Genomic DNA, 21734 nt, shown 5'->3' with positions numbered 1-21734 from the left:
ATCATATGTAGCATTAATCTTTTCTTTTATTCTAGAGCCAACGCATCGATCGTAATCTAATCACATCGAACAGTGATCAAGCACCCGGTCTTGGTCCAATCATTAGCCTTGATCCGCCAACCAAACTCAGCAAACCTATCAATGTCACCACGCCTTTACCGAAAGGCAACAAAGATGGTAAACTCCACCTTTTAGCCTGGGTACCAAAAGATGCCAAAGCCTCTTCCTCCAGTTCAATCAGATTGGATTGTGAATGGAAAGACATTACAGAAAGCACACCGCTGAAGGTAGTTGGGCACTCAGCTACGTTCAGTACTAATGATTTCACCAGGTGAGTACACTGTTTTTTTGTTTCATCCACAAAAAAAAACGTTCCTGGAAATATAAGAGTCTTTGACGAATAACACCTTGAATAGCCACAAAAATTTTGTTCTTATATAATTATCAGAACACGTCCTTATTTTAATACTGCCTGATGTCTGATCCTATAAAGTACACCTCTGTCGATTGCATCATCCTCCCCTTCTTCTAAAAAGAAGTGTCCCTGCAAACTGTCTTTACAGAGTTTCGATTGTACATTATAGACAGGTTTATTGGCACTGCTGATTTATGAACTTGTATATAAAATACATTGATTTAATTGTCTAATTATTGACCAGCCGAAACCCTTCTATCCATAATTTTAAATTGAATTTTGATATTTCTTATCAGATACTGGCTTATCCAAACGAAGGACATTGAGTCAACGTTGAAGAACATTGGTCAATACGAAGAAGAAGCCTCGATCATCCAATACAACGCACAGTTTATTGTTTACGCGCGTATGCTCAGTGAGAAGAGCGGTGAATTGAGGATTTGTCTCATCACTGATGATTACGCGGCCAAAGAAGACATGTTCAATGCAAATGAAGGTATAGATTATCCGAATTCTCCTAAGGTGTTCACTAAATCAGAAACCAAACTAATTTGTCAGCAAAGATAAAAAGTACCAAAACAATCGAGTCCATCTAAAAACTGGCTTTTACGATAAGGAAACGAGGATGACAAAAACCTTTTTAGTTGCCATTCGACCTTACATTCGAAACTTAACCTGTTTTCTTGTCTTTCACACTTAAGGCTTCACCGAGCTGGCAAGATCCGACAGAATAGCAACATATAAAGGTCAAACATTAAACATTCGATTGGCCGAAGAAATCAGCACCAATCAGAGTCCGAGGAACATGCGCATTACGTTCCAACCGTTTCAAATTAATTCAATCCAGTTCAGGGTGGACTTTGCACGTTCGCCCTCGGAGGGCGTTGTCAACGGGCTGGTTTCGTTCATCAGCGAACGTATTCGAAAAGATGAAGCGCATTTCTGTTTCTTCGAAATCAAATTTGGTCCTGAGGTAAAGTTTAATTTTTTTTATTAATCTTCCATACTGGTGCAATATTTCCTCAAATACATTTGGCTCTCTCTAATTTGATCTTCAAGGGACCACGATTTTCTTCAAATAAAAGATTTCAATAACGGGGATTACTTTACACAATTTTCCAGCTGAGGAGATTGACTCGTTAATTTGAATTATAGACGTTGGAGAGAGTCAACTATATTTGAATAGATAAAAGTTGCTGATATAACTTTCCTTATCAACTGGGGTATTTAAAGGTTTTATTTTTATATAAAAGTGTTCCCGTTTTATACATATCAGACATTGTCATATTGTGCTGATCTATACAAATATTTGATTTCTGGTGATTGGATAATAATCTACAAATAAATTACTTTCAATGATTTTCATGATGAATCCAATGTTTCGATACCTAAACGGATTTCGAGGAATTTTATTTGTATCAAATTCCATTTCCTCTTGTTACAGACAGACCAACCGTATAGTGTTGTTATGTAGTTTGTTTTCATTTAGTACAGAACCACTCAAAATTATCTTCGTTTTTTTTCTTCACGGGCAGTTACCATGGTAAAGTATTTCAATTCGCTTTGTCGTGATAACGCTTTGTGAAGAAAGACAAACTGATACGTGCATTATTTTACCATTTCCAATTGACCCAAAGTTATCCACGATTCAAGCATTCAAGTTTTGGAACTCGAAATTGATAAAGTTATCTCGGGGAATAAAGAGATTTTTTTCTATAGAGGATCATTGGGCGAAATAAGACATTTCCAATCCGGGAAATATCTTGAAAATATCATATTTCCATATACTTTTGTAAATATGGAAATATGACTTTTCTATACTTCTATATAAATTGTGGAAATATCATATTTCATGATATTTTCAAAATCAGAAATTCATTAAAACATCATATTTTCAAGATATTTCCAATTTTTCAAAAATTTGAAATATTTTGAAAATATGATTTTTCCGATTTGGAAATATCATGAAATATAGTATTTCCACAACTTTGGAAATATAGAAAAAAAGTTATATTTCCATATTTACAAAAGTATATGGAATTATCATATTTTCAAGATAATTCCAAGATTGGAAATCTCTTATTTCGCCCAGTGGGATGCCCGCCTCAGCATCTAGAAGCCGTCTCATTAGAAATTTTTACAAGGTAGTTTCTATTGCTAACCAGCTTTAGACACGCTGACACAGTTTTCGAATCGAAAGCGTTTAAACTAGTTTGGGAGCGAAGCGAGCGTACTGTAGCCGGGTATTTAAAGGTCAGACTAGTAAATCAACGTATTAAAAACGTTAAAAGAGGCATCAAACTCTACTAAAAAAAGTGGGTAGGGTACCTTCCAAGTGAACCATCATTGGCATAAAAAAGAGGCGTCAAACTCCCTTCGAATCAGGAAACTCTTGCTTTCTTCACCACGATCTATCACGATGAATTATTTCACTTTGTCGTGATAACGTTTCGGTGAGGATAGAAAAGAGGTTTCATTCTTCCCAATAAAACCAATGAATACAAAATTGAACTTGAAAGATCAGTTTTAGTGAGCCTTGTTCCACTTTGTCATGGTACCGTTTTAAAAAGACGGACAAGTCACTATTTGAAAAAGTTCTTTTATGTGACCTTTAAAATGGATAAGAATCTTTGAAAAAATGCTTAAAGCGGGAATTAATCCAATAAAAATTTACTTACCAATGAGTTGCTATAGCAAATTTGTTAAAAACTAACGAAAGAAAGAAAAATGATATTAAATCTAACTAACATTGGCCTATATGACCCAAAAATTATAGGTTTGTTAATCCTGTATATTGTTTTCCTATTATTTTCAGCTTTGCAAGAAAGTGCATAAAATCCAATTACCCGAAGACACAGGTATACCAAATATCAATTCTCCTTTTTGATTTGTTCTAATATTTCTTCTCTAGTGGGGTTTTGAATTAAGAATTGATTATTTTGTAACTTTCTACCACCCTGGCTTATTCTTGAAATTTCCGCTTACAGTATATATTACCGAGTTTATGTATGTGTGTTTTTCTGCGACGGAGACGGTAAGGTTTTAATCTCACTAGATCCTAACCAGCTGAGGACGATGGTAGATCAGCACTTTAACCGTCCTCGATTTTGCGGGAAAGACTTGCGGTTTATCAAAATCGCTTCAGTCCCTCTACCGTTCTCAAACGTGCAAATACATAAATTCGCTGTTGAAAAAGCTCCGCTTGATTACTTCTATCTGTATCGAAGGCTGCAAGGACACGATCTCAACTTTTTTCTTTTTTTCTATTTTTTGAACGTTTAATTCGAATATGAATTCGTTTTTGATTCAGTCAACGATGACGTCATCAATATGGTAGGTCAAGGTGTGGGAGAAGATTGGTTTCCATTGGCTGACGAGCTAAACATGAGCAATCGAGACAAACAAGCTGTCGTCGATATCAGGTGAGTGGTTTTAGTTCAATTTTCAGTCACCCAATAAAAACATTGTTGCCACTATTCCCTGACCAAAAGGTTTCACCGGACATTTTATATCCGATATGGTACTTTTTGGAGTTTTTGAGTTTTTCAAGATCTTAGCCTAAATCACAGACCTCTACAAAACCGCAGGTAGTATATATCGCCTATTCTTAAGCATCATCTATAAGGAGCACGAATTCGTTAGTGGATGCCAGCAGTCTACTAGATCTTGGCAGTCCGAAGCCTCGAGTACTCTACAGAATCGACAATAGGCTCATGTTTCGAATGAATATTTTGTTTGTACAGAAATTTCTATAACATGACTGTTCAAAAGATTTTACGACCCGGAAAGTTTTTGGTCTCGAAGCAAAGTATAAAAGAAGGCTTTCTGTCTCAAAATTCAACAGGGTTTTATAAAATTTTAAAAGTGTGGCCTATTTTAATTGTGATCATTTTTTGTTTTTCATCTGACACAAAACTTTTCTTTGACTGCCACTTTTTTACTTCAACTTTTCTTTGAACTTTCATATTTCAGCTCTGGGAAATACGACATTGCTGCGTCGCGCATGCTCGAGTATTGGCGTGCTAAGAAACCAATCGATGCAACCTACAAGCAATTATACGATGCTCTCAAACGGTTAGGATATGTCGAGCTTGCTGAAAATGTGTACAATGCATCTCCAAATGAAATTTCAAGGGAAGTTCAATCGCGGCCCGTTTCCTCCAATCGCCATTACGCAACGTCCCCAAGTTTTGATACGCTCTCTGTTGTTAAAAAGACGGGGGTAGAACATGCACGTCAATCACCACCGATGGAGAGCGATAGTCAGTTTTCGGTCTCCCCGGTTCCGTCTGATGACCGGCTTTCTCCGCTTATCGCCGATTCTCCACCTCCGGTTTTGGAAGAGAGACCGGGATTCCGACGATCAAAAACAGATTTGGAAAGTCGGAATTTCTCACCCGATGTGGCATCCGAAAAATATCTGGATGAAGAATCGGGAAAACGGATTGAGTTTGAAGAAAATCCAGTTTCCAGTTCAGAGTATAATAGAGAACGTTGGTCTACGACTGCGACGTACGCTACTAATACGCCAGAAGAAGATAAAGTCCCGATAACTCCGTCGGACGACGGTCGTTATATTGATTCGCCCGTTTCACCGGTCAGCATCCGATCGGAACGTTCAAAAGAGTATCAAGAAGGGGAAATGGAACCATTACATTTCCGAACGGAATCATTCGAGAACAGTATAGCAACGCCTTGTGACGTTAGCGCAGCCGTGACGCCACACAGTATTTCCCCGGAATGTACAGACGACGTGCATACAGAAACGGAAGTTGTAGAGAGCGTTTATTCAGAAGATCCACCTGTGGTCGATTTTTCAGCATTAGGTAACATTACACGATCTTCATTAATTAAAACTTAAAATGTCCTTCCTATTCACATTACTCGAAAGAATTTTAAAGCTCTGAAGATTGCCATCCTAGATGGCATCAAACTTTGAGTATGAAATTAACTTAAATCGTTTTCTTTACTCAAACTATTATAAAGCTCTGTCATCATCAACCTTGAGCACCGCTACTGACTTTGGCTTACACAAAGCATAAGCTCTAAGTAGACGGTAAAGGGCATTGGTCGAAAAAATCTTGACTCGTTTATTCATCTTTTAGATGCGGAGTTGAACCACTTTCCCATTTGGTGAATTTTTCCATGTCAAGTATTAAATTTCAATGTTTTCGACAAGGGTTAACTTTTCTTTTTTTTTTTCTTTTTCAATAGGAGATGTTCCGGCAGGAGAGAGCTTCCAGAACGAGGAAATTCCAACCGAGGAACCACGTGCGTTAAGCCCATACGAACTTTCAATGCAACAAGTCCAACAAGAAGAGCAGGAAGCCTGGGAAAGACATCACGAGGAACGACCACGTGACCACGAGTCAAAAACACCGGTAGACGAAAACGATGTTTTAGAGGTCAAGGAAGAAAAAGTCTGGTGTCGAGTTTGATGAAATACTGGCTCAGGATGTCAATGGTAAGACTATTGAAACAATGGTTCTACCCGAGTTTGTTTATTCTTCCAATTCAGTCTTTAAAAAGCCTCATTTTAAGATAAGTATCAGTAAAGAGGATATTAAAACCATATCAGAGTAGAGAATTTTCCCCTCGTTTCAGCAACTTTACTATAGATTTAGAACTCTCCATGTTAGAGAGAAGTTGCGCGGACCCTGATATATTAGTTTTCCTTTCGATATTAGAAATATTTTACTTTAGAATTTACGTCTTTAGCAATCCAGTGTCCTTTCTATTGATATATTCCTTTCCTTTGTTCTAGTTCTTGTCAGCGAAATACAAGTTGCAAATTTAATTTGAAACGCTTTTATACTACCAATGTTAATTTTTGCCTCCTTGTTTCAGACAAAGAAGAAATCGCTGACGACAACATTCTTGTCCAACAACCGAACAACGACGATGTTGAAGGATGTGTTTTCGTCGAGAAACAAACAATTGTTCACGAAATCTCCTTAGAAATGTGTCCCGACGAGGACCCATCGGTGGAATCTCTCGGTGCCGAGAATATTGTTGATACCGAGAACGAACCCGACAATAATGACGAGTTTGTTGAACAGCAACAAATCGTACAAGAATCTACCCCCGGAGTTGATTTCTCGGTACTCGGTGAACCCGAGGATGCTAACGAAGAACAAGCGAATGACGAGAACGAGAACCGAGCTTTGAGCCCATACCAACTCTCGATGCAACGAGTCCAACAAGAGGAAGAAGAAGCCTGGGAACGAGACAACGAGGAACGACCACGTGACTACGGGTCAAAAACACCGGTAGACGAGGAAAACATGATGGAAGAGAAAGAGGAAAGAGAAGAATCAGCAATCGATCTGAATACTTTGGAACAAAGTGAAGAAAATGTTGATTCTCAGGTATTGACAATCAATATCTTAGAATTATTTTTTCTACATACAATATAAAAGCGGATCCCACTGCTCCAATTTTCTTTCCACTTATTTCAACTTGAAAGAAAGTTGGTTCTGATGGTAAAATATTTGGTACGAGTATGAATTTGTAGCAAATATTTGAAGATAAATTTCCGTTCCATCACAGACTGAAAAATGACATGCCCTTGTTCTTTACTCATAATTTCCCTCAATATTTCAGGTTATTTCAGAGGAACAAGATATCATTGTCCCTCAAGAAGTTGCTGAAGAGGAAGCCACGCCTTGTTTCGAACTTACTGCAAGTGAGAGAAGTCGTTTCGTCGGTGAAAAACTGATCGAAGGACCCACACACTCTGAAGAAGTCCAATCATCACCTTATATGGATTTTGATGACGTCAATGATGAGAAGATAAACCAATCAGAGCAAAGCTTTTACTCAGATGACGTCACTTTGGAACAAATTGACCAATCAGAGCCGAGTTTTTATTCTGATGACATAATCGATGTGAAATTGAACCAATCAGAGTCCAGTATTGATGCTAATGATGTCATTCTTGACCAATCAGAACCTGTTGAATACGAAATGGAAGAACCATCAAGGAGTGAAATCTCTGCGTTCTCCATCGATGAATCACCGTCCGACAGTTTCACGACGATTTCTGACGATTCAATGAATACTTCCGACAATATGACGACAATTTCAGCAATAAGTGACGATTTCGGTGACGAGACGACAAAAGTCGTTGCTTACCACGACAACGGCGACATTATGCAACACGATGACGGCTTTTCGAAAGTCATCAAATCAACGGTTGTTCAAGAGAGTGTGACCATGACGACCAAAACTGAAGTGAGAGAGGTATGGCTAGTCAAGCTTGAATCCTCCTAGAATAGAGTCTACTTTTGGCTGAACTTTGTTTTTTATGACGCTGAGCCCATACATAGAATAAGTTTGGAAAGGTCGCCACTTTCAGAGAAAATGTTTAAAACCCACGATTCACACTTTTGTCAAGAATAACAGTACGATAAAACGTTTTATCAAGGGCTTACTTATGAACATGTATAAGGCACTTCAACCACTTTACTATAAGAACCAGTAAATCAATGATGCTCTTTTCAGCCTGCAACTTTGTATAGATCCTGCAAAAAACTCTTGCCATTGAGAACAGCAGCACAGCAATCGAAGTTTCTTACCAATCTCTTCTACCTGCACATCCTATTTCTTTATCTCTAATTTGATTTCTTTCGGCAGTTTTACATCATGGATATTTGCTTTTTCCACTATCTAATTATCGGCAGGTACAAAATGCATAAAACATAATGCATATTGCATAATGCATAATAGTATTGTGTAATTTGTAGAACATTTTTATACTTTCTAAAACTCTCCTTCGCAGAGGCTAAAACCGCGAAAACCTCTTTAGAAGTTTCTTGTAAACATTGCAATCAGAGGGATTTCCCCAGACATAATATTTACTTTTCGAATTCGAACGAAAGAGAAAATATTCGAATCGTAACAACAAAGGGTTTTCCGTCAGCATAAATAATAAGAAGATGCAACGGATCAGAAAGGATTCCCCCTTCTTCTTTCTAAAAGAAACATAAACATTCGAATGTCAATTTTCTTTTTCTTTGATCTAGCTTCCGGATGAAGCTCTTTAATTTATATTGGCTGGATATTGGCTTGTAATCTAACAAAAAGCATTCACATGGTTAATGCTTTGTAAGAGGGTAAACCCGTTCAAATTTATTAGCAATTATTCGAAAAAATCTCTGAGAAAACCCAGAAAGATCTTGCTTTAAAATTTTAAAAGTAATATACGGAGGAGATATTTTCGTGTTTTTTCTACATTATACTACGTTCTGTAAAATAAAACTATGAAAATCAAAATGGCGACAAACATATTCAGTGGATCATGGATTTTCTTCATCATCCAAAATTCGAATTTACAGCTTTCTACTCTTTATTTTCTGGTAGAAAATGGTATATTTGTTTTGTTGAAAGTATTATCTTTCAAATTCTCCTTATTATAGCCTCTAAAATTGACATTCTTCAAATATTATGCATTATGCATTATGCAATATGCATTATGTTTTATGCATTTTGGACCTGCCGATCTAATTATCCTTAAAATCTCCTTTAATCCCGTACAACATAGATATACAAAATATACAAGACCTAGCCATTATGAAGATTCTATCACATGACTTATGTATTTTTTCTTCACAGGTGACACCTGAAGAGTTGCAACAACTTCTCGCACAACAGCAACAAGAACAACAGACAGGTAGCGACCACCAACAAGGAGCTATCACCACCACCGTTGTCCAACAACAGATCGTCAGAACACAAATCAGTTCCGAAAGTGGAAATAATGTTCCGATCGAAAGGAAATTTGAACCGACTGAAGAGGTTGTCATCAAGTAAGGCATTTCCAATTTAAACTTGAATTATCTTGTGTAAATTGCCTCACTGAAAAAGTAGACTGCACGTTTTAATAAGAACAAATTACCTTATCGGGGAAAACTTCGTCGGGGAAAAGTGACGAAATTTTGGACAAGTGACGAATATTTTCCCCGACGAAAATTTTCCCCGGCCTTAATGCGTTTACCAACTACCAGCAAGTGACGAATTTTTCCCCGACGAAAATTTTCCCCGACGAAGTTTTCCCCGATAAGGTATATAAGAATATGGGTTTCCATTAAAACTCAAAAAAGTTAAGAACATCTGAAGGCTACAAAAAATTTGGACGTTCTTATAAAAAAAGTGTGTATGCCATGGTCAGTAAGATTGGGGTAAACTCGTGGTCGAATCTGAAGAGGGATTTTCTAGACGGATACTCGAGTTTTGTTTACTCGTGCTTAAATGATTCGAATCTCAAAATTCAATATATTGACTTGTGTGCACTTATGCAGGCGGTTACGTCATTCGGCCCTTTTAACTAGCCCCAAACCTCTTTCGGCGTTTAAATTGATACTTGCATTTGATTAAATTCATTTTTTTCTTATTTTTCCTCAGGTCATCGGTCACCCGAGAAACATCAGAGAATGTGAACGTCCTTGAAATCGAATTGAACCCGGACGAGGAAAGTTTGACCAATGAAGAATTAGTGGAAAGAATGTTCGGCAATGAGGAAAATGTCATGGAGTTCTTCAAACAAGGTATTGCAGGGTTTCTTCTTTTACTATGGAAATGTCCTATAGGGGGGAGACTAAATGAATTAGTTGTTTACGCATCGACCGTTATGGGGTCGGTTAGCAAAAGAAATCAACTGAAAATGAATTTGGGTTCAAAAATTATGTTATAATGGAGACAAAGATGGTAAATTTGACCAATCAGAAAAGGGGAAACTCATGCGTAAGATGAAAAGAAAAACATCAAATATATGGAGAACTTTGAAAATTTTGGAGATTTGGCAACCGACATCAAATTTTAGGTTGGTCGGGCTTAAGGCCATCTAACATCTAATTTAGTTTGTCTCCTGTCTGCACATATCATCGTCTTGAAAAGAGACATTCAGATTTTTCGTGACTCGAACTCGCACGGGGAAACAAATTTTTTCGCGTTGTGGGAACTTCCAGGTATGGAGTAAGATTTATAAGGCATTGTTAACTTAAGGGACCGGAAAACTTGTTCGAGTTAAGGAAACATTCGAGTTGTAGAGGTTCGAGTTAAAGAGACTCTGCTGTACAATAACTTAATCCTGAATTCGTGAACAAATAAAGTGTTCGTTTCTAATTATAAGTACTCCATGCATGTAAAAGTAATGATTTTTTAAGTTTTCTGTGTACACGTTTTTTAGAACAAACTATGTAAGGCTTCGATCACCAAAATACTAAAAACAAGTTAAAAACATTTTAAAGCTTTGCGGACTCTAGAACATCCAATTCTTTAGAAAACTGGTCCCAAAATGGAGAAAATAAGAACATTTTTAGACTTAAAACCCAAAGTTAAGAAGATCCGAAGGCTTAAAAAATGTTGGATGTTCTTATAAAAAGATCGTGTACATGTTGAATCTTATTAACTGCTTCTCCTGTGTTGTTTCAGATGACGACCAACAGTTAACATTGGCAAACACCACAAATGATGTAGATAATGATGACAAAGATGTTAGTAAGATCGATGATTATGGAACGCAAGTATAACGGAGATAAATTGAAGTTGTTCTCTTGTTTGGTGTGTTCATTATGATAGAAATTTAACGATGCTTATCTATTTATTATTGAAAAGAAATTTTCATTGTTTACCTATAGATGCTCTTTTGTTTATTTTAGCTAGTTGTTTGTTTGTTTGTTTGTTTGTTTTGGGTCTGGTCTTTTTTATGTTATTTTATTTTACTTTTGAAATGGTGCTTTCGTTAATTCCCAAGTCCCAATAAAACAATTTTAAGTTGTGGTTTTTTAGTCTATGATTTTATTTTCTTACGATATTTTTTTTAGTAAAAAAAGATTTTTATTTTTGCACCGCTTCGGTTGTATCTTATTTTTTTTACTCGTGTGTTTGTTTTGATTTTGTTGTTTTTATCTTGTTGTTTTTATTTTTTAAAGCATACAATATTTTTATTTTTTATACAACTAGCTTGTTCATTTTTTTTCATTGAAGGAATTTTAAAATTATATTTATTATTACCACGCCAATCAAAACTAAGCATATCTGGTGTCTTGGATTTTATCTTATCTTGAATGAAAAGACAAATTTTATTTCGTTATCAAAAAAATGCTATCTAGATGTGCAAGTACCAACCTCACACCCACATACCTTCAAGACGGACTTAAGTTTAGATTTAAGTTATTTGGCAGAAAAAAAATATATCCAATTTGCATTTTTAATTGAAATAACTACTTATCGTAATTTGAAATATTCGAAATTGTATTGTTAAGAGTATGATAAAATATTATTAGATTGTAAATTGTTTTTATTTAGTTTTATTGAAAAAAGAATGATTTATTTTATGCAGATTATTATCTTGCTTAGACTAGTATAGCCACGTCTTGTGAATTTTATTTTAAAAAGAGAGTAAATATATTACTGAAATTTCAATTTGGATTGTCCAAACTTTTGTTTATTCGAAGACACACGTTTTTTTATAAGAACATGCAAAATCTTTGAAGCCTTCGCATATTGACCATTTTCCTAAGAAATAGGGTGTTTTTGAGTCCACAAAGCCTTAAAATGTTCTTAAGTTGTTCTTAACATTTTAGCCAGCAAAGACTTATGTTCTTATATAGTTTGTTCTCATAAAAAAAACGTGTATGTGAACAAAATACAACCACCTCTAGTTTTAGCGACGACTACCTAAGGTTTTAAGTACCTTTTCTCTGAGGTATCAAACTGTTTTCCTTTTCCTGAGAGGTTTATGCAAATTTTGTCTTTTTTGTAGGGGTTTGTCGAACAAAACTTTATGATCAAGATTTTTGATACCAAACTTCGAACTAGTTGTTACGAATACTTTTTCTGTCTGATAAATTTAATTGGGAATTACAATTGCTTCATATAATCATACACTGTGAAACTCACATCAAAGCAGAGGCCTTTGAATGATGCTTCTCTATGGGTGAAACGTATTTCTAGGAGATTTCATAGGGTAGATTGTTAAAGGGAAATCAGAGAGAATTATTTTCGGAACATGACTATTTTCGGACTCCAGCGTTCCCATATTTTGAGAATAGACGATATCGGCTTTACATGAAATCTCAGATTTGACCCCCGAGAATTGCCAACAATGCTTTGCGCAGAAAAAAGTTCACGGTGAAATTTCTTCCGCACAAAGCATTGTGGGGAATTCTCGGGGGTCAAATCTGAGTTTTCATGTAAAGCCGAAAACAATAAAAATCCTGAAAAACTCCAATGCATTGTTCATTTTCCTTTGAAAAACTGACGTCACAATGAATTTTCCTAACGACGGGCAACTCTGGCCTGTCGTCATGCAAAAAGAACCAATTGCATTGCGCAAAAAAGCCATGTAGCCCGCTTGAAAAAGTAACCGGCTAACAATACCCAAAATTTCTTATTGTTGATCATTCCTTTACAATGATTTTATAATGCAAGTGCACTATCAAGGGCATATCTTTAATGTCTCAAACGCACTGAGAAGTAGTAAGTATTAAAAAAAAACAATAAAATTTACCATTAAAGATGTTACATTACGGATTTCTTGATCAAACAACAAAAATCCATCAGATGTTTATCATTCCAGCCGGCTTTCTTATATATTTATACCTTCTGATATTAGAATGGAAATTGTTTTAAGAAGACCGGGCGGTAAACCAGAAACAGCCTGGATATCAGCCTGATAGGCGTAGCGAGATACCCTGCAAAATTTATGGGTGAGAGCGGTGTTTACGATACTGTAATTATTTATTTTTTTGTTTTATCAAAAGATAATGAATATGTCATAAACGCGTCTGCATTCCCTCATAAATTTTGCAGGGTATCTCGCTACGCCTACAGCTAGTCATGTTTTTGGTGACTAGATAAGGGAGAAATTGACATTCTTGATAATGTTGCAGATTTGTCATGGCCAGAGCCATCAACTTATGGATTTACCATCAACTTATTGAACATCATTAATAGTTTTAGGATATGATGTTGTTTCGATCTCTTGGGTCATTTAAAATCAGCTGCTTAACACCTTTTTTAATTATCTTAATTATGAAATATTTATTTAGAACATAGTAAATTGCTCAATTTCAGTAGCTTTATTATAGAAATACAACTCTGCCCTCGACGCGTATCTGATTTTTAACAGCAAACTTAACTGGAAGTAATTTTTATCTAACCTGCTATAAAATGACTAAAAATGTAAGTAAATTTTATGTTATTTGACAAAAAAGATCTACTATTTCCATGCCTCTATGCTTATATTTGCTGCAATGCCTTCTTAGTTTTAGCCCAAACAGGCTCTTATACATATTTATTTTGATAATATTCAGAATCGCAAAATTCTTGACATGTTGGATGCAGGTGAATGTATAATCGGAGATGGAGGTTACACGTACGCCCTTGAAAGGCGGGGTTATATGACACCCGGAGAATGGACGCCTGAATGCGTTATCGAATACCCTGAAGCAGGTAAGTAGCTTAACGAGGTGATCACGAAATTTGATAAGATTTGTTCTTAATATTTTTGCCATTGAAGCTTTATGTTCTTGTATAATTTGCTCTTATGAAAGAAGACGTGTATTCAATTGGAATTTCGAATTTTTGTTCCTCAAATTAAGTTTATTTTCGAGCAGATCCGCTATCTTGGAGCTTTGGTTTACTTTTTTTATATACAGTAAAAGATACTCAACCCATAATAAAATACCGAGATCTGAGAATCGTTAGCGAAGCTAACATAGAAAGCCAATGGTCATGGTTATAGTAGTGCCTCAGGATACTTATTACCGTGAAAAGCACAGCTCAAAATCATATATTTACGCTGTGCCGACGAATCGAGATTCTATTCATCGCGCAATCAGCGAAGACAAAAGTAACCATGACGACCATCCAAGATCTTGGATGAGCGTCATAGTCGATATTTTTATTCCCGTCGTTGAAAACACAACTTACAAAAAGTCATCAATGCTTTGTAAAAAGAGTCAGTGATAGAGAATCATAACATAAAGTCTGTCTATTATTTCGATTCAATTGAAGTGACATTTCCATAATTAAAAGTTTAGTAATTACTGTTATACATTTGGGGATCATGTAAAAGATTTCTTTCGAAATAAACTCATTTCAACTACACTTGGAGGTTTCTGGGGAATTTGTGAATAGTAAACTGCATACTGATACAGTCTGCTAGAAATTAATATGGTAATACTTGCTCTTCATCTTTGATTTTTTCTACAGTGATTAGATTGACACATGCGCGATAAAATTTCTATTATTTGTCTTCAGAGGTTACTATTTTCTTTGAAAACTTAACCTCTGATACTCAGGGTAGATACTTATACTTGAGTAACTTTGCCTTTCAACTTTTAGCTTAGCCATAGCAGAAGAAAGCCACTTTTTTTATGCTATAGCTTAATGCCTGATTGCATTTGTTAGGTCAGTTTTAACCTCATCTATCAAAAAAATTTTTGTTGGTGATATTTCAGGCCCGGCGGAAGCGGGAGACTTGGGAGACTTTAGCCTCCCCACTTTTGAGCAAATTAGAATTTCATCTCATTTTGAGCCTTCGGTCTCCCCACTTTTACGATTGTTCTGCCGGGCCTGTATTCCCTTCCTTTAGTATCTCCAACTGTTTTTAATTTCAGTTTCTCAATGTCACACCGATTACGCTCTTTGTGGAGCCGACATTCTCCAAGCTTATGTTTTTAACGGAACAGACGATAATTTGAATTTTGCACGAAGAAAAGATGGAAGACCTTTACTTTGCGTAAGTTTAAACTTGCAATACAGGCTCTGCTTGAGGATCTGGTTCAGACCATACCTTTTCTAATTATGAATTAAAATTGGCAAAAAGGTTGGCTGTCTAAAACCAATGGACTTCCTTTAATCTTTTTCAGGCAAAGATTTTCATTGCGTCAACTTTCTGTCAATATACCCCCTTTTTTCCCTATTAGAACAATTAGAATTACTCCGTATCCGGGTGTTTACCATGTTTATCGTTTCCCAGTACGTCATACGGAAATTAGCCGTATATGTCGGGTCTTGTGTACATATACTAAATTAGAAAAGGCAGAGCAGAAAAGGTACCGTGTAAGCTTAGCTTTTAAGGGCCCTGGCCATAGTGAATTTTTCATATTTTTCGTGTATAAAAAGTGTTTTTCTGACTGATATACGCAGAAAAAATCATGACTTGTTATATATTTTCTGTTAGGCCAACTATTCCTGAATCTAAAAAGGTAAAAATTACGATGAAAAATTGATGGAAAAGAAAATGAAGACTTTTGCGAAGAAGAGTATATATATATAATATACCGTACATCCTGTGCCCAAGTTCAGGAGTTGCCATAAAGCCATTATGGTAATAACCGGGAGGGCACATTGCTATACATTGTATATAATATATATATATTCAATATTGAGGACCTTATTTTCAGCGAAAGAAAAAAAAACATTTTGAAAAAAATTCCGACTACAATCAAAGTCATAATATTTGAAAAAAAAGGAAAATTCCCACGAAATCTTACAACCACAAACGATATGGAAAGCTTCTTCGTATTATATTATATTATAATATTTTGAAGATAATGGCTTTTTGACAATTTTTTTATCCCAATTATTCGTACAAAAAGAGTCATAACTTTTGATACATCAATTTAGAAAAATATTACAAAAAATTTGTTTAGCAAACAATTTAAAAAAACCATATTATATTCACTCCCTCTAAGAATTACATAACAACAATACTTTTGATTCCATTCATATTACAGGCAAAGGAAGTAAATGATGCTGGCTGCCGATTGGTGACTGAAGTAGCCAAGAAGCACAACAAATTAATCGGTCTCCCCGTCAGCACGACGCGCTCGTACGCTGCAGGTGAAAGTAAAGAAAAAGTGCAGAAGGAATTTCAACAACAAATTGACATCTTTAAAAATTGGGACGGAGATTTACTGATGGCTGAGGTTAGTAACTAAACGTTTCGTAATATTTTATAATCCATAAATCCAAGCAATATCTTCTAGCATTATCTTTTTTGAGGTGAATCGTTTTTCAATTGAATCTATGTGAATTCAGTGCTCCTAACATATATTTGCAACTCTTGGGTGTCAACGCTGAATGATATGATAACCTTAGAATTTAAATTTAAATATCTGCTCACTCAAGTTTTCCTGATCTGGTCAATTTTTTTTCAGTACGTTGGTTGTGTTGAAGAGGCAGAATGGGCGTGTGAAATTATGAAAAAGACAAACATTCCAATCTCAATCTCAATGTGTATTGGACCACTTGGGGATTTTAAGGATGTTTCTGTTGAAGAAGTTGCTGTCAGGCTGGCTAAAGCAGGTACGGTTACTTTATTTTCAAGTCGATTAAAGCTTATGAAAATGTGGTACCAGTACCTCTGACTAACTTCATACAAAAAATGTTTTTAAGAAATTAGAACTACTGACTTTGCTAAGATAATCTATCTATGACTGAACAAATTATGTAGCCGAAGATATTTCATTCAAAAAGACGCCAAAATCTAAAATAAACAGATTCTACTTTTACCAAGCCAGAAAAACTTGTTGGTTCAAAGATTAAAATTGATATAGCAGTAGGTTAAATTAAAGATTGGCTCACTAGGTTGTGACATTATCGGAGTGAACTGCCGTTTTGATCCCGACACTTGCATTGATACAACGGTTCGAATGAGAGAAGCTGTGGAAAAGGCTGGAATGAAATGTCATTACATGGTCCAACCAATCGCTTACCGGACAGCTGACGCAGATAGGATCGGATTTGGTGGGTTACCAGAGTGTCCACTTGGTGTGTATGATTTTGTCCTTTTTAAATTGCATAAATTGAAGTAGAAAAGCATACAGTATGTGGCCCCCAAAACGGCGATCAAATTTGAAATTTCTCTCAAATCTAGAGGAAAAGAGATTTTACAAAAATTTTTGCTGCATGAAAACCTTTAACATCTCTACTTTATTTCCTGGAAGTTCTTTTTCAAAATTTTCAATTTCAACAATATTTTTCAGTCGCTTAAAGATAGGTAGCTTTTTTCTAATGGCCCCCAAAACGGAGGTTTGAAATTTTAGCGATTTCTCGAGATATCTTTAAGATATGAATACAAAATTTTGACCATAGTTTTGAAATATGATTTAGAGGGTTTTGGGCATAGATTTATTTGATAAAATTTTTACAGTATACCCCTGGTTGTCAAAATGCAGGTTTGGGGCCCCCAAAACGTAGGTGTAGTTAAAATTAAATTATCAAGCCCAGTGGTAATAGGGGGAAAATCTATGAACATATTTGTGTTTTCCCTTAAATTTACGACCCGATGGATGTAAAATTTATTTCAAGATTTTCATTATTGCAAAGTCCAAACTGAAAATTTAGAAATTTTCCAAATGACAATTTTGATTTAACAACGTCTTAATCAAGTTTATGAAAACAAATCTCTTTTGAAAATATTTCCATTCATGTATGGAATAAGCTGTGAAAATTTTAGAAAAACAGCTTAACTGAAACTGAAAATATTAAGCTTTAAAGATATTTTCCTCCTATATTTTGAAAAAAAATTACAGAATTTGCCGTTTTTGCTGATTCAGCGAAAATTTTTATATATAATGTTGATTTTTGGTTATAAACTATTAACTCAATGTGATAGGAATAGAATTCCAAGATTTTTTGCTTTTTCTCATATTTAGAATTTTCGGTTTTGTCAATGCTGATTCTAGGGCTCCAAAATACTGGTTGACCTTCAAGATGCTATATCTTTTACCCAGCCTCTAAAGTCACAGATGTATTTGCATTTTCTGAACAGCATTAGGTGTAGAAACTTTCCTATACCCGGTTTTCATAACTTATTTTTAATATCCAAGGAGCTAGAGTGAGTTATATGCAATTTTTATCCAATTTTGGTGTTAAAATATTTCCTTTAGACGCAAATATGTTACTTTGAATCCGTCTCAAACCAGCAAAAACATGCTCATTTTTAAGTGTAACCATCATTCTTTCAAAATAAACAAAAATCGTTTAATTCTGATAAATCTACAAGTCAGAATCTTCATTTTAATGAAAACCTCCGTTTTGGGGGCCGTCTCCGTTTTGGGGGCCATATACTGTACTATACAAAAAAAACACGGCCTAAATATGAAAAAACTTACAAAGGAAAATCTTACTTAGCCGCAACTTTCTAAATTGAATAGAACGCTTAATCGAGCTTTTAAGGTCACTGGCAACATTTAGCTCCCGGCACTATTTTTATGCTTTTACTGAAAACATTTTATGAATCAAGATCAAAACCCATAATCTATTAGCTACAAGCGAGCTTGAGCAAGAAGGGCAAGAACGCTCTACAACTGATTTGTTATTAAGGGTTCTGACCATAGTCGGAAGGTTGCCACCGAATTATCCGAAAATCTATTTTTAGATTGGTTAAAGATACACCATCTGACACAAAAATATTTTCAAAATGATTTTTTTTTCGCCGAATCTAAGGTCCTCAAACGTTGAAATACTCTTCTTCGCAAAGTCTTTATTTTCTTCTTCATCAAAGTTTTCATTGCGATTTTTTAATTTTCAGTAGTTTGCCTAACAGAAAATGTATAACATGCCATAGTTTTATTTGTTAAATCAAGCAGAAATCTATATTTTTTGTATGGCAAATCAGAAAGATTTACTATGTTCAGAGCCCTTAAGCTGTCTTCAACGTTTCCACTTGAAATCAGCTAAATCTTAGCACATTCGATTTTCAAAATTTAGAAATATTTGTCAGAAAGAGTACTTTTCGTGCCACGTCTTTTTACGATTACACATTTCTGATTTATTGCTTAACGAATTTTGCGTTAATACAACAATGTTGTCGTCAACAACAACTGAGTCCATCCAACTCCATGCCTTTCAAAATTAAGTTTTCTAAACGTCTAGGACGGCAACTGGAACGTTAGTTCATTATAATTTATCCTGAATGTTTAGCAAAACGTTCATTTTTTTGCGTTTTCTGTTTGTTTCAACAAGCTCTTCATTATTTCATTATACATAGCTCTCGAAAATCGTTTAATAACACGTTGGGACGCACAAAAATACGCACGTAAAGCTTACGATAACGGAATACGTTACATTGGTGGTTGCTGTGGTTTTGAGCCTTACCATATTCGAGCTTTGGCTGAAGAGGTAAGTTGAGAATAATTTATTGTAGTCAGTATATGCAATCTTACGGTCTTGATGACTTCTTACGAATCAGGTTGACAAAGATCACACTATACCATTTCGAGCCAGCATTACAAACAAAACTACGTAAATGAAATTTTGGACTATAGATCTATTTTCGGTAAGCAATAATGTTTTTTGCTGTCAAAAAATTACATTCCTCCTATTTCCATAAATATACCCCCTTCTCACAGACCCGGTGGGATTTCATCAGCCAGTGAGGGTAAAAATAACAGACGAAAATTCGATGATATTCTTATGTTTCTTATAGCCGGGGATTAGAATTCCATTGTTTTCTAGCCAAAAGATCAGTGGGGATGGGAAAAATAGCACAATATTTTGCACTGTGAATTTGCTTGTCTGATCATTTTCAGTGGGAAGGGTTCCCAGTGGGTTTGTGAGAAGGGGTGTATAAATAATTGTGATCGTGAATTATGGAAAAAAAACAATTTGGTTAGTCCAGGAGAAAGATTTTTATTTAGAGTTCTAAGAATACTCAATATCGGACGCATTCGAAATATAGTTTAAATATCATTCGGTAATTTTCAGCTTCGTAACGAACGCGGAGGAAGGTTGCCCCCTAACAGCCGCTGCTTAGACGCTTCCACCTTGATCCATCACGAGAATGAACACATCAGAAAAATAAGGTAAAATAACTAAATCATTTGCGATATAGTGATTAAATGTGAGGACAGATGTATACAATTTGGGGTTAATCATTTAGAGCACTGTAATAAAGTGATTTTAATTGAAAGTGCTAATGATATGTCTTATGACGTTTTAAATTGCGAGAAAGATGCAAAAACATGCTATCTACAGGACTTCATAACACCGATATACTGATCACTTATTACCCCAATTTTAATTTTTTCGTTCAAATACCGATTGCCAATCAAATTTTTCCCTTTAATATCGATTTACCGATTTAAAAAAAGGCCAATACCGATGTACTGATATCCCTATAAAAAAGAAATAGAATATTTGACAAATTTTCAAACTTCTACCTAAAAAATCACCAGGCCACCGAAAGATTTCCATACCACAGTGGAGCTATGAGAGTCACCTATAATATATCTCAAACGTAGCTCTTTTCAAAATATTGGAAAGATCTACCCAACTGACAATGTCGCTTGATTTCTGACAAAATGAAAGACAATACTTCGCTCTCCACCGTTTCATTCGATGTTTATTCAGAGTCTCTATAATAATGTCATGATGATACTGGCATTTTTTATATTTTTTTAAAGGAGCTCTAAAGATTACTGGATGAATCTGGTGCCAGGATCGGGATACAAGAAATTGATTGAGAAAACTGGATAGAACAAAACTGTTGGTTGATCAAGGAAGAAAATTGAAAATGAAAAGCAAAACAAATTTTAGGCAAAAGAAATATGTAAATGATGAATGACCCAATCAATCTAAAACGCAGGTTGCAGGCTACATGCTGAAGCACATGTCACATCATATCTATAATCTCAGGTTACAGGTTACAGGATGCACGTAGGTCTATGTTTATCTGTGGTTACAAACTATCGATGACAGGTATGCTCCAATTAATTGAATTCAAAATTAAAATATTTTCAAAAGCTCAAATAAAAATCAACAAAACTTTTTCATACATGAACGTGTTTCTACCGATCTCTTGCAGTCTACTGCGCGTATAACACAGACTAGAAGGTAATATGAACGCTGCTATACATAGAACACGAGAACATAAAAAATGAAGCGACCGATTATGACATGAGTATAACATATTAGTGAGGTTAAGTATACTGGGATAGTCACGACGACGGACGAAAAATGTAATAGGCTAGTTAAAATACGAAATTTGATTGGTTGAAACTCACTAGCCTGTTAAATTTTCGTTCGTCGTCGTGATTTTACCGATTTACTTAACCTCACTATTGCTATTGCATGTACAACAAGCGCTAAAAGCATTCAGTTTTGAACGATTTTATCATTAAAAGTAACCAATTGTTTCTTTTTGTTTTTTATTTAAACAAAACTTTGTTAGTATTGGTCTATATTTTGTTGACCCGCAAAGCTGGCAACCTGTAAACTAAACCTGTCAAGCAGTGACCTGCGTTTTACAGATACTGTAAAAGATCGGACGTAGGTTAACGAGTCTTTGACAATCATTTTTATT

The 21734-nt window shown here is 35.3% G+C and overlaps 3 protein-coding genes across 3 annotated transcripts in view; all 3 read left to right on the top strand.

Moving 5' to 3' along the window:
* LOC136824266 (ankyrin-3-like) overlaps positions 1-5879 on the top strand; it is a 47636-nt gene extending 41757 nt beyond the window's left edge. The window contains exons 30-36 of the mRNA XM_067080432.1: positions 36-331; positions 712-911; positions 1117-1388; positions 3231-3273; positions 3726-3837; positions 4388-5241; positions 5630-5879. Of these exons, the coding sequence (XP_066936533.1) occupies positions 36-331; positions 712-911; positions 1117-1388; positions 3231-3273; positions 3726-3837; positions 4388-5241; positions 5630-5853 (2001 nt within the window). The 3' untranslated portion in view covers positions 5854-5879. The remainder of the gene's footprint in view (positions 1-35; positions 332-711; positions 912-1116; positions 1389-3230; positions 3274-3725; positions 3838-4387; positions 5242-5629) is intronic.
* LOC136824293 (FK506-binding protein 5-like) lies at positions 5871-11837 on the top strand. Its single transcript, XM_067080460.1, has 6 exons — positions 5871-5910; positions 6263-6783; positions 7019-7657; positions 9029-9222; positions 9818-9960; positions 10847-11837. The coding sequence occupies exons 1-6, from the start codon at positions 5871-5873 to the stop codon at positions 10942-10944; spliced, it is 1635 nt and encodes a 544-aa protein (XP_066936561.1). The 3' UTR covers positions 10945-11837.
* Positions 11838-16588: 4751 nt separating this feature from the next.
* On the top strand, positions 16589-20981 carry LOC136824305 (S-methylmethionine--homocysteine S-methyltransferase BHMT2-like). Its single transcript, XM_067080470.1, has 5 exons — positions 16589-16732; positions 17015-17197; positions 19422-19552; positions 20138-20235; positions 20836-20981. The coding sequence occupies exons 1-5, from the start codon at positions 16627-16629 to the stop codon at positions 20906-20908; spliced, it is 591 nt and encodes a 196-aa protein (XP_066936571.1). The 5' UTR covers positions 16589-16626; the 3' UTR covers positions 20909-20981.
* The last annotated feature ends 753 nt before the right edge of the window (positions 20982-21734 follow it).

The sequence above is a fragment of the Clytia hemisphaerica genome, unplaced genomic scaffold, assembly GCF_902728285.1.
Source record: "Clytia hemisphaerica strain Z4C2 unplaced genomic scaffold, Clytia hemisphaerica genome assembly, whole genome shotgun sequence".
Classification (NCBI taxonomy): Eukaryota; Metazoa; Cnidaria; class Hydrozoa; order Leptothecata; family Clytiidae; genus Clytia; species Clytia hemisphaerica.
This window is presented reverse-complemented; position numbering and strand designations above follow the sequence as displayed.